Raw genomic sequence first — 12,955 nt, 5'->3', positions numbered from 1 at the left:
GAAAGCAAGGTAAATATCATCTGATGCCTCTCCTCCCCACTGCACAGTTAAGAAGGCTGAAGAACACAGTACCATGGTGGGCAGACCTCGGCTTACCAACTTCCGGTTCAGCTTCTTCTCACCACGGGAACTGAAACGAGTGTGTGTGGGTGAGCACGTGTGTGTACAAGTGTGTGTGAGTGTGTGCAAGTGTGTGTGTGTGAGGGTGTGTGAGGGTGTGCAAGTGTGTGTGTGAGTGGGCAGGCTGTGGGTGGTGTGTGTAAGTTTGAGTATGCAAGTGAGATTGTTTGCCATGAGTGTGTCTGTGAGCGTGTGTGGTGTGAGCATGTGCGAACCAGTGTGTGTGACAGTGAGTGGTATATGAGTGTGGGAGTGAGCGTTTACAAATATGTTTTTGTGTGTGTGTGTGTGTGTGTGAGTGCACATGAGCATATGCGAGGGTGTGAATGTGTGCGAGTGAGTGTGTGACACACCTGTGTGGTGTGTGTGTGATGGGCACATATGAAGGCAGTGTGTATGTGTTGCCACATCACAAGAAGGAACCCGGCATGCTGAGGTGCATGGAATCGTGGGTGATGTGGAAGGTATAGTCAGTGTTACAGAGGGAGTGAGTGAAGGACTCAGTTTTAGGAGAAGCCTGGGGTCTTAACAGGGGTGAAGTCTGGGGAAGTGCACGGTTACATGGAGGATGGGACAGAGTGGGGTAACTTGTGGACAGTTAGAGTGGACTAGTGAACCACCTGGGCCAGATCGCCCTGTAACAAAGTCTTTGTAACTCCTGACACTGCTGGGCAAGTCAAAGTGCCCCCTCCAAACCACTGTGGAGCACCAGCTCCCTCTTGGTATCAAAGACTTTGGCCACTGCTCCCAGTCTTCCCACTGCCCAGCCCATGTCCTGTCATCCTCATCCAGTGTCCCCTCCCGTCCCGCCACGTAATCCTGTGGCCATCACTTGGCAGTACTCTTGAGTGCCATAAACCAGGCTGGACACAACCATCTCTCTGTCCACTCTCCTATTCCCACTTTGCCTGCTTTTTGCCATACCAAGCTGCTGGTCCTGGACCTCTCACTGTCATCCCAGCCCATTCCCCTCTGGAAGGCCCTTCTCTCTCCTCTGTGTCCCCAGCCTTCACTCCATATAATGAATCACCTTGAGTGTTACTTCTTCCTTCAAGTCTCTCCTGATCCTCATTCCCACTTCCAGGTAGAGTTTATCACTCCTTCCTTTCTGCCTCTGCTATCTAAACTTCCATCACAGCATCTGCAAAACGATCACACTTGTTTTTTTGTTTTTTGTTTTTTTTCCGAGACAGTCCTGCTCTGTCGCTTAGAGCTGGAGTGCAATGGCGGAATCTCGGCTCACTGCAATCTCCACCTCCCAGGTTCAAGCAATTCTCCTGCCTCAGCCTCCCAAGTAGCTGGGATTACAGGTGCCCGCCACCAAGCCCAGCTAATTTTTGTATTTTTAGTAGAAATGGGGTTTCACCATGTTGGCCAGGATGGTCTCGAACTCCTGACCTTGTGATCCACCCACCTTGGCCTCCCAAAGTGCTGGGATTACAGGTGTGAGCCACTGCATCCAGCCCACACTTGTTTTTTATGCCTATCTCCTCCCCCTTCTACACTGAAATGAATTAGGGCAAAATTGTGTCTAATGACCTATGTCACTAGCTCACAGAAGGCACTCAGAAAAGGTCTGTGGAATCCATGAATGGTTGAAGGCATGAGCAAATAAATGAATATGTGAATGGATTTATTCTAACCAAGCCAATATCATCACCTAATCTTTTCTTATCTATCCCAGCCTGAGCCTTCTAAGCTGAACTGGATCCACTCATGTAAATGAACACCAGCCCTGAGTGCTGGCCTTTGTCTCCTGTACCTATGCCCTGGTCTTCCCTCTCATCTTCCTGGGCTCTCCATGGCTTTGCAACTTCAAACTAGATCCTCACTGCAGGGCCTTCACTTGGATGACACATTAGGATGCATTTCTCAAGACTGACCTTTGGCTCTCTCCTCTAAGATGATTGGGGCACTTGCCTTCTAGCTCCGTGAAGACAACTATGGATAAGAGGGGCTCCCACTTTCTGTCCAAGTGTCATTTCCTGCCTGGTGGCAATGAGTATCCTCACTCCAATGGCCTCCTTCAACCATGCCCCTCATCCATGTCCCTTTGCCCATACCTGCCCTGCTGTCAACCTAAGCAACAGCCTCAGCCCCTGGTGTGTGTCTGGTTTAGGAGAGCAACACCCAAGGTTCTTCTCACCATGTAGAAAGTGGGGGCCACAGATGGTGCATCTGCCATGATTCAGAGAGGTTCCACATCATGAATTGTTTGAGGAGTCATAGCAAATGGAAAATGGGGCTTGGAGGAGCCAGGTTCCCAACTAAGGTCACCACTCCCTCAACTATAGAGTCAGAGACCACTGGAGGGTTCCACTGGCCAAGAGAAGGGACAGGGCTCCAGAAATCAACATGTGTTAGGCCCCTGGAAAGTACTGAGGACAGGCTCTGATAGCCTAGACCCCTCCTCTGTCAACAGGCTGAAAACCAGGCTGGGAGAGGCCCCAGGAACTAGGGTCAGATGGGAACTCACCTTCTAGCCTCTTCTAAGAAGAACCTTTGACTTTATCTCCTGGATGGTGGGAACCTGGAGCTCTGGGAATAGGGGATATTGTGGGGGTGAGTAGAGTGGGGCAGAAGCTGGAAAATGGGGGCTCTGTCCAAGGATGGTGACTGGAAAGCTGGGGGAGAGACAGGAGGCATTGGGAGAACAGGTGACGGGAACGAGACTGGACTCTGAAGTCAGGGCCCACACCCAGACCCTGTGGGTTGGGAGACAAAGGACTAAAAGGCTGCTAGAGGCTGGAGGAGGAGGGGGGCTTCTGTGGGAGGCGCAGAGCTGGTTTGGACACTCTGCCTCTCCAACATGATTTCTCACTAGCCCACAGCCTCCAACCACTGGCTGTCTCTTGGCCACCAATGAACATGTGGTGGTTAATTTTAATGTGTCAACTTGACTGGGTAAGGGATGCCCAGATAGTTGATAAAACAATATTTCTGGGTGTGTCTGTGAGGGTGTTTCCAGAAGAGATTCGCTTTTTGGTGGGGGGATGGAATTTCGCTCGTCACCCAGGCTGGAGTGCAACGGTGCAATAACTCACTGCAACCTCTGCCTCCCGGGTTCAAGTGATTGTCCTGCCTCAGCCTCCCGAGTAGCTGGGATTACAGGCGCATGTCACCACGCCCAGCAAATTTTTGTATTTTTAGTAGAGAGAGGGTTTCACCATGTTGGCCAGGCTGATCTCAAACTCCGGACCTCAGGTGATCCACCAGCCTCAGCCTCCCAAAGTGCTGGGATTACAGGTGTGAGCCACCATGCCCGTCCAGGATTAGCATTTGAATCAGTAGTCTGAATATAGAAGATCTGCCCTCACCAACATGGTTGGACACCATCCAATCTGTTTAGGGCCTTCTCACATAGAACAAAAAGGTGGAGGAAGGGCAAATTCTCTCTGTTCTTGAGCTGCGACACCCATCTTCTCCTGCCCTGAAGCTTAGAGCTCCTGGTTCTCAGGCCTCAGACTCAGACTGAGTTACACCAGTGGCTTTCCTGTTCTAGAGCCTGGAGACAACATACTCTTCAGCCTCCATAATCACATGAGGCAATTCCCCTAGGAAGTCTCCTCTTATCTCTCTATATATCCCCTTGGTTCTGTTTCTCTGGAGAACTCTAATACAGTCCCCTTCCAGGAATGCCAGCTCCCCCAGCTTCCTAGGCACCACCCCTGCACAGCCCATTCCACTCCTGTCTGCTGCTCCAAGCATGTACTTATCCAACATCTGGCTCAAGCCACACTGCATCTGGACAGCCTCCCCTGACATTGGACAATGAGCTCGCCGTCCTGTAAACCCACTGCTCACATATTCATTTTACACTTGCATGTGTCATTTATCTTTTTTTCTTTTGAGAGTCTATTCATCACCCAAGTACACTGTTCATGACAGAAACTCTTTTACGTCTCTAACAATCATCATGCAGCTCAGTGACAACATGTTCAAGCCATGTTTACTGCTGCTGACGTCTGCCAAATGAGGTCAGATGAAGGCTCAACAGAGGATGCCTTGTATCAGCTCAGCAGCTGGGCTCTTCTGTGGCCGTGCACTGGGGTAAAGACATGGAGAAGGAATATGGACCTTGCATAATTGAAGGAGCAAGGCTGCCTTTCCTTCTCTGGCCTGCTGACATCTCAGGCTCAAACACATGACCTCTTGCCTCAAGCCCCCCAGCTTTGAGAAGCCCTCTCTTTGCAGCAGGGAAGACACCAGTGGAGGGCCTAGAAACAGGATTTGCTGACGCACTTCTGAACACAAGGTCAATCAGATGGATCCTGACCTATATTCCAAATGCAAGGAGAACTGGTCACTGCCATGTACTGCTTTTACTTTTCTCTTGAAAAGGCAGTGCCACATCATTGCATAGAGAGGTCATAGAGAGATTCATTAAAGACCTTGAAAAAAAACATGTCCTATGTTGACACAAGGGCTGGGCGCTCATGCAGCAACAGTCAAGAAGGCCCACGGGTGCTCAAAGAACAGAGCAGAGGGGAAGAAGAGCAACAAGCTGAGCTGCCCATGGCCGACCATTGAGCTGGATGCTGGCCACGCAGAGAGGTTTGCAACAGAGTTTCTGTCTGGGTTTAAATTCTCAAACATCCATGTCTGAAAGAATCACCCAGAGAGCTTGTGAAAATGCATCTTCTTAGTGTTGTCCTCACAATAAACTGAAACAGAAGGTGGACCAAGAAATAGATATTTTTAACAAGTCCCCAGGTAATTCTGATACAAAAGGCCCATTAGCCACACATTGAGAAACATAAGTTTAGAATGCTATGCTTTATCCGACGTTTACTTACCCCCAAAAACTGAGAGTACCACTGATAAAAAAGAAAGTAGAGCTTCTCATAAATGGATGCAGTGGACTCTGTGACTCCCATCCACTCACCACAGCTAGGATACAAATGTTCCTCTAAGTACCCAAATATACTTTCAGTATCTGGTAAAGCTTGTGTGCAAATATGACCCCAATGAGCTATCCCTCCGGGTATCCACACTGAATCTGGGCTGGCCCTGTGGCTGGCAAAACCAATAGAATGCAGTGGAAGATCCACAAAGCAGGCCTCAGGCCAAAGACTTAAGAAGGCCTAGCAACTTCTATTTTCACAGTTTTGGGAGCCTTATACCACCATATATAAAGTCCAACAACCCTGATGGAAAAACATGTAGAGAGGCCGCATGGGTGGGCCCTGAGACCACATAGAGGGAGAGAGAGACAGACAGACAGAGAGAGAGACAGACAGACAGACAGACAGACACCCAGCCATCTCAGTGTCCCAGCTGAGCCCAGCCTTCTAGCTGCCCCTGCTAAGGTACCAGGCATGTAAGTGCACCATCTTGGAAGTTCCAGCTTAGTCAAGCTCCCTACTGACCGGAGCCCTCCGCAGATATCACATCAATTAGAAATCATCCAGCTAAGCCCCAACAACCCCAGTCAACCCACAAAAGAACTAATTTCCGTAATACTAGTTCTTATTCTATACCATGACTTAAATCAAATATTATTGCTGCATCACAAACCACCCTGAAACTTAGTGGCTTAAAACATCAAGTGCTGTATTAGCTCTCACAATTTGGAGAACATGGTAGATAAAAGGACTAACTTATGTAAAGCATATTACAAAGTGCTTTTATATTCAGTAGCTCATTTTATCCTGACAACATGCTGTGGGTTAGGAAAGGCAGATTCATGTTATTCCCATCCAGCAGTGTTTTTAAATGACTTGTTTGAGATGGCTAGATTAGTTAGTGGCAGAGCTGATCATGTGATGTCAAATACAGGGCTATTTCTTTGCAGGCGTAGCCAGTTGCCCTGAGGGTTCAGCAGAGGATAAGGTGAGCTGGGACAAGGGTCTGACAGGAGCTAAAGAGAAGGTGATAGCACAGATGACCAGATGCAAAGGCTCTCTCTGATGGCCAGCCTTCAGAGAGGCTGATGGGGTAGGAGTCAGGTAGACAGATGAGGAGTGACACTGAGGCGACTCAGCATAAGAAGATTTGAGGACATGGTGGCAAATGGTTGGAAAAAGCCATCCCTGATCTGATGGGTGGGCTAGATGTGAAAGAGCAGAGACTTGCATGGTGGGTCAGTTCTGTCTGCCCAGGAGCTCGGCAAGCCTGTGAGCAGCCTGGCCAAGGCTTCACACCGGGCTCCCCACCCAACTACAGCTTGTGTCCTCGTCATGCAGGGTCTGCTCCGTGGTGCCATGCTCCCTAGCTCTGTCTGTTATAGGAAGTGGGTTATGGGAAGTATCTTCAAGACAACTCTTCTAACAACTCAACCGTGGGCCCCTCCAGGGGAAGAATGAAGAATCCTGCTATAGGGTGTAAAATGTCAGGCAGTGGGTAAACAGCTACCCCACCCATTGCATGCCCTTCCTGGCCCTTGTCCCACTCCTCCATGAGCCTCCTCTCCAGCCCTGGATTTCCTTCCTGCAGCTGGAACACATGTCCTGAAGACCCTAGCAGACCAGGCCCTCTATGCATCCTTATAAGGCAGTTCAGGCTCTAGCCCAAAACCTAGATGAGGCCACAGGTTCCTTCAAGGTGCCTGTGCATTAGGAAGAGGGGTAGGAGTGAGTGCCTGAGAGCCGTAAGCACTCTACCGCCGGGAGTGCCCGAGAGTTGGCCCTACTGCCTGCAAACTCTTGGGAGCTTGTTGCTTCTGGGCGTGTGTGCCTGTGTGTGTGTGTATGTGTGTGGCCTATGTGTGTATATCCACATCTCATGTAGAGAAGCCTAATCCATGCATAGTGCATGTGGAATTGGCCATGAATTTTACAGCCAGGAAACTTCCCAAAGGCAGAGTTGTGAGTCGCAAAAGAAAAATGTGGGGAGAAATCTATTTCTTTTGAAAAAAAAAATCCTCCCTCCCCCATTGCAAGGGTTGCAGTGAGTTAGTAAACAGCCTCTCTATACTTACTACAGAGACAAGTATTCAGAATCGGAGGAAACTCCTTTGATGAAGGCACAAATGGGAAGAGAAAGGAAGACATTGTGGAGACAGGTTGACAACACCACAGTGAGACACAACGAATACAACAGTCGGGGTACATCTGCTTGGGGCTCTGGCCTCAAGTAGACGGGTTTCTTCTGGCAACACTGGGCCTGCATATGAGGCAATAGTTTGCTTGTGGAGGGAGCTCAGGGTTGGGGGATTCTATCAGAATCCACATGTGTGGCCGTTCTACCCCAGAGGGAGAAGATTCCAATAGGCCACCAGATTGCTGCTCTCTGGGTAGCAGGACGGCTCTGTCTGGTGGGGGTCTCTGGGGACCTGGGATGGAGTGTGCATGCCCTGGAGTGATTCCAGGAGCTCAGTAAAGATACTTTTATGATTTAGGTGGCCAGGAACTATAATTCTTATCCACTTTATGTATACTATTAACCATAACCATAATTGCATCTTAAATTATTTAAGTCCTGCTTTTACTCTTTCAAAGTATGTTTTCACCTACACTTCCCTTATACATGTATAAAAAGGGACTATATTAGTAGCCCCATCTGACAGTCAACAAAACTGAGGCTCAGAGATGCTGATTTGCTAAAATTGGCAGTTATTACTAGTTAGCAGTTCAGTTGGGCCTCGAACTCCGTTCTTTAAGCTAGTAGCTCTCTATTGAAGCTGTTTTCAACCTGGAACACACTTTAGATTTCCCCTGGAGAGATGTGAAAACTCCAGGCTGTACTCCTAAACCCACCTGACTCCAGACTTTTCTGAGTTTTCCTTAACTCAGAAAAGCTGGGGATGGGATCCAAGAATCAAGATGGTTAAAGCTCCGCAGGTGATTCCAATGTGCGGTTAAGGTTGAGTATGACATCATTACCCTCACCTGGGAAATTCAGCATCTCAGGCCACATCCCAGACTTACTAAGTAGAATCTTCATTTTCACAAGATCCCCAGGTGGTACCTATACACGTTAAGGTCTGAGAAAGGGGCTAGTGCATCTGGAAAGGACTAACAGCCCCGGCCATGTCTGAGTTGGGGCAAGGAGCCGGGGGCCAGCCAGTAACTTATTCTTCATTGCTTATACTGGGTTTAAGCTGCAAGGTGTAGTGTTATAGCTTGTGAGTGAAACAACATGAAACTTGATAATCCCTATTTCTGATTTCCTAGAAATAGCAGAGGGGAAAGATTTTCAGATTAGGGGCAACACGAGTGGAAGGCAGGGCACCTTCCCAGCCTGCAGATGCACCCCTCTCCCTCCCTCCCAGCCTGCTCAGCTGGACTCACCCTCTAAAGACTTGGAAGGAGAGACTAAAGGGCTCTTTGTCTCTGCCTCCTTCGCTGGGCTCTGCACTGGAGAAGCAGGTGCAGACTTTGCAGGTGAGCCAGGCTCTTCTGGGGCAGTTTCTTTCTCTCCTGAAAAAACAGAAAAACACCTCAGGATAGAGGTCAAATAGAGAAGAGATGGGCAGGGAAATAAAGCCTTCTAAAAATTACTTTTTTCTATTTGGTCATCAATCCTCCTGGCTGATAATGAGCCTTCTAGCTGAAGTTAGCTCCTCCCCCTGACCTTTTTAGATTTCTGCTACTTCCTTGGGAAGGCCAATGGGAGAGGGTGGAGTCATGTTTCCTTCATCAAAACACACCTACCAATATGTTACTCCAGATGTGGAGGGCAACACTGAAGAACTCGCACACGGCCGGACCAGAGCCTGGCTCTCGTTCCTGTCCTGTCTCTGAAGAGAACCAGCCAGGAGCTTTGTGTCGTAAGCACAGAGCACATCAACGGGTAAGAGGTGGACCCACAACCACCAACTCCCCTTATTTTATTTTTTGCTGACTCCCCTTAAAAACACCCATGATTTCTTTGCATGTAACTATTGTTTAATTCATCAAATTTACATTTTCTGTCCAAACAATCCCTAGGGATAAAAAGTGCCATGTTCCTCTATTTGCTTTTCAATTGGCACATTAGAGCTCCAAGCAAGCCAGCAAGGGTTTTTTGGTTTTTGCTGTTGTTGTTTGAGATGAAGTCTCCCTCTGTCACCCAGGCTGGAGTGCAGTGGTGTGATCTCAGCTCACTGTAACCTCCGCCTTCTGGGTTCAAGCAATTCTCCTGCCACAGCCTCCTGAGTATCTGAGATTACAGGCGTGTACCACCATGCCTGGCTAATTTTTGTATTTTTAGTAGAGATGGGGTTTCACCATGTTGGCCAGACTGCTCTCGAACTCCTGACCTCAGGTGATCCACCAGCCTTGGCCTCCCAACGTGCTGGGATTACAGGCCATTCCCGGCCAGCAAGGGATTTTTAAGTGCCTGCTTTGTGTCCAGGAAGGTGGCTGACTTGGGGTGAGGAATGGAGATGGTGGCAGAAGACCCTGCCCTGAGGGAGTGTCAGTCTAGCCCAGTGGACACAACCAAAAGCTGAATTATGCGTCTCAGACCCCAAGTGGTCAGGAAGCAAAGAGAAGGGACAGCTCAATTTGGGTGGAGTAGAGAGGGTGACAGGGAGGCCCTTCCTAGCTGGAGAGGGGTTTGAGAGGAAGCCGGAAGTGTCGATAACTGATCAGGCTAGCCAAGAAGGGGAACCATGCCAGGAAGAGACAAAGGTAGGAACAAGGGCATACAAGCTACTGTGAGTGAATATTTGGGAGTCAACACAGAGAGATGGGCTTCACTCAAGAATCTGAAATAAAGGAGCGAGAAAAAGACACAAAGGTGTCAGCTGGTGGAGGGTTTTGATTGCCAGGCTAAAAGGCTTATACTAGACCTGGTGGGAAATAATAATGATGACTACGATCATTATTATAGCTAAAATTGATCTGGTGTTTACTGGCCTAAGCCATATTTGTAGGCACTTCTCTAAGCACATTACAAGTATTAACTCCTTTATGCCCGGTAAGAGGGTCAAGTGAGGTCATGAAGGCACCAAGTAACTGTCAGGAACAGAGCAATGAAGGGCATTTTTGTGATTAATGGAACTACGGTAGAAATATTCTTTGATGATGGGGCAGGAAGGTCCTCTCTTGGTAGTCCTGAGCTCTCCCCTCCACCCTGGGGGACTTGGAAGCAAGGGTGCCTCAGGGTCATTTACCATCAAGTTCTAGTTTCTTCCTCTCCACCTCTTTCTTGTACTCCTCCAACTCCTGGTCAGTGAGTTGGCTGAAGGGGTTGGGCACCGTCTCCTCTGAATCGTCTTTGGTATCCTCGTCTCCCTTGGACATCAGCTGGCTCTCTGTAGACTGAAAGTTAACCACAGAGGGTGTGTCGCTCTCTGAACGCCGCAGTTGGGGTGCAGGCCCCAGCTTCCTTTTAGATTCATGTGGCTGCAAGCGGTCTTGCTAGGGACAGCGTGGCATGCAGCTCCTTGGAAACAGCTCAGGGCCTTGGGGTAGGGATTGTTCATTCCTCCCCATTGCTACCTTACCCCTAGATTTTGCAACTGGCTGGATGAATATAGGGGGTCCACAGTCTGCCCCTGAAATAAAATCAAAGGATGCTCCCGAGCAGAAGGAAGACACACCTTTATTGCAATCCCTTCTATGGACACTTCCAAGCCATCACTATGCAAATACAGTTGGTGGCCCAAAGCCAGTCAGCCAAAGCCCAGCAAGCATAGCATTGGCTCAAGCAAGCTTCATGCCAGCCATTCCCCACCACTGCCCTCCCCGCCCCCACAGCAGTGCAAGCCACAACACACAGCATTAAGTTATATGCACAACACACAGCAGCTTCAGTGCTCTCAGTCCAAACTGTTAGTCCTGTTTCACACACAGTTGTAAGTGACAAAGGGGCCAAGGTTCCTGAGTCTCAGATCTTCAACCTGCCTGTACCGCAGGTCCCTGCAGGGATACTGGCAAAATCACTGGGTTTTGCCACCTCTGTGGAGCCCGTGGTTCTGGGGAGCTGACCAGCCGGCCCTTACATAAGCTTCAGGAATTCTTTGACCCCTCTAGCCCAAGATAGGAACTAAAATTCAGACTCCACAGCCTTTTTTCCTAATTCAGCATCCTCATCTTGGCCTTTGAGGATGCAGTGCTCTGAAGCTGAGGAGCAAAGAGAGTGAACCAAAGGGAGGTGAGCCTGGAGGCTGCCAGTCCTCCCTGCCCTGGCCCGCCAGGTCTTCTGCCCCCGGGCCCCTTCCAAAAGGGAGGCCACAGTAGGCCTAATGTAGGGAATCATGGAGTCAACCGAGAATCCAAGACCAAAAACCCAAGAAGAGGGACTCCGAGAAGAGCACTTGGTATAAATGGCAGGGGAGATTTTTGTTTGTTTTTTTAACAGTGTTGCTCATTGTAATGAACTCTCACCTCCCGCCAGAACATGGCTATTTCTATACTTGACCCTGCGGGATATTCAGTGTTCCCCATCTTGGCTGAGTTGGGGTTGGGGGGAGGTAAGTGTGATGATACAACTTTCACACTTCTCCTGCCAATGGACACCCACCCTGTGGGCTGCAGTCTTGACCTGAAATCATTGTATCATCACAATTTGCCCTGCAGAGAGGAACATTTCCTGTATTTCCCCAATTTTTACTGCTAAGGAAAATGTCATGCCCATTGCTACCTTGCAAGGAGCAGCAGTGATTTCAAACACATGCCAGAATTCTGAACTTCACCCCTTTTGCTAAGCACTAGACAAAACACTGTTCTATCTCAAGCACAAAAACAATTACAATACTTTCTAACTCAATGTGGGTTTGTGTGGGTAATATTGTCCCTTCCCATCCTGTAGGAGCATGGGTCCTGTCTATATACCCCTTCTCTATGGGTACATGATCATCTTTCCAGAGCTCTGGTTGGATGATGTCATACCAGGCTCAGAGGTCAGAGACTCTCAGGGCTGGGCACACCTGGGGCACCTGGGAGTCTCCAGCCCCAAGCCTATGAGTCCCCACTTCATGGGGTAGTAAGGGAGGACAGAGTGGAGTTCCATGGCAGGAGGTACGGAAGCCGGCCGCATCACTCCTGCAGGCAGGCTGGGCTGCTGTTCTCCCGCCCAGTGCCCACAGGGGCCATCAGACATTGTCCTCCCTGGTCCTCACAGCACCCCTGTGAGGTTGGCCTCCATTTTGCAGCAAGAGCACCGGCACCCAAGATCACAGGGAAAGGTGGGTATGAGGACTCAGGGGTCCTGCAACCCAGCCCCAGGCACAGAAGACCCCGAAGGCAAACACGTTTCCCCGCCAGTCAGGGGCAGCCTCTGCTCTACCGGGCTTCGGCTCTTCTCGGCAATGACGCTCGCCAGGAGCTGGGACTGAGGCCCCGCTGACTTCACATCTTGTCGGTTTTGTTCTCGAATCTGTGTGGAAAGGGGAGAGGGAGAGTGAGCTGGCTGTTCAGGGTCAGCATGGAGTTTGGGAGGGGGCATACGGGTGTGCCTGGGGTCGAGAAAGGTCCTCTAGCGGTGTGGGAGCCTGTCTCCTATCCTAATGCAATCCTTGTACTCTAATGGGGGGCCTCCAAGTCTGTTCCAGGGTGAATTAGCAATTTATGTAAAGCACCAGATTTTCATGAAACCAGAAGGAGCTGTAAACTATGAAAAGTAAAATGAGGCATAGTTGATTCTAAGAAGGCCCTGAGGAATTTGTTTTAAATACAGATTCTAGGCACCCCCCACAATTGAATCTGAATATCTGGGGAGAGGGGAGAGGGAGGGAAGGTGGTAGAGGAGGGTGACCCAGGAATCTCAACTTTCAACAAGTGCTGTAGGGTATCTGGGTCCACATACTGCAACACTATCCTGTGAGCGATCTGATCTGTTAGAGGTGCCTGCTACAACTGCACTTTTAAAGTAACATTAAAAATACACGCAAGTGAACTGTCAGGCAAAAGTCCGGAAACAAACACAGCAATCTTGAAATATTGCCAATAAGCCAAAAGGAAAATGG

The 12,955-nt window shown here is 49.3% G+C and overlaps 1 protein-coding gene across 4 annotated transcripts in view; it reads right to left on the bottom strand.

Annotated features, from left to right (window-relative positions):
- The window catches only part of ADD2 (adducin 2), a 111,325-nt gene that overhangs the window by 7,742 nt on the left and 90,628 nt on the right, over nucleotides 1–12,955 (bottom strand). For all 4 annotated transcript variants that reach the window (XM_001143954.8, XM_063789020.1, XM_009442634.5 and 1 more), the window contains 3 exons: nucleotides 12,277–12,366; nucleotides 10,160–10,307; nucleotides 8,352–8,480 (listed from right to left, as the gene is read on the bottom strand). In XM_001143954.8, the coding sequence (XP_001143954.1) occupies nucleotides 8,352–8,480; nucleotides 10,160–10,307; nucleotides 12,277–12,366 (367 nt within the window). The remainder of the gene's footprint in view (nucleotides 1–8,351; nucleotides 8,481–10,159; nucleotides 10,308–12,276; nucleotides 12,367–12,955) is intronic.

The sequence above is a fragment of the Pan troglodytes genome, chromosome 12, assembly GCF_028858775.2.
Source record: "Pan troglodytes isolate AG18354 chromosome 12, NHGRI_mPanTro3-v2.0_pri, whole genome shotgun sequence".
Taxonomy (NCBI): domain Eukaryota; kingdom Metazoa; phylum Chordata; class Mammalia; order Primates; family Hominidae; genus Pan; species Pan troglodytes.
This window is presented reverse-complemented; position numbering and strand designations above follow the sequence as displayed.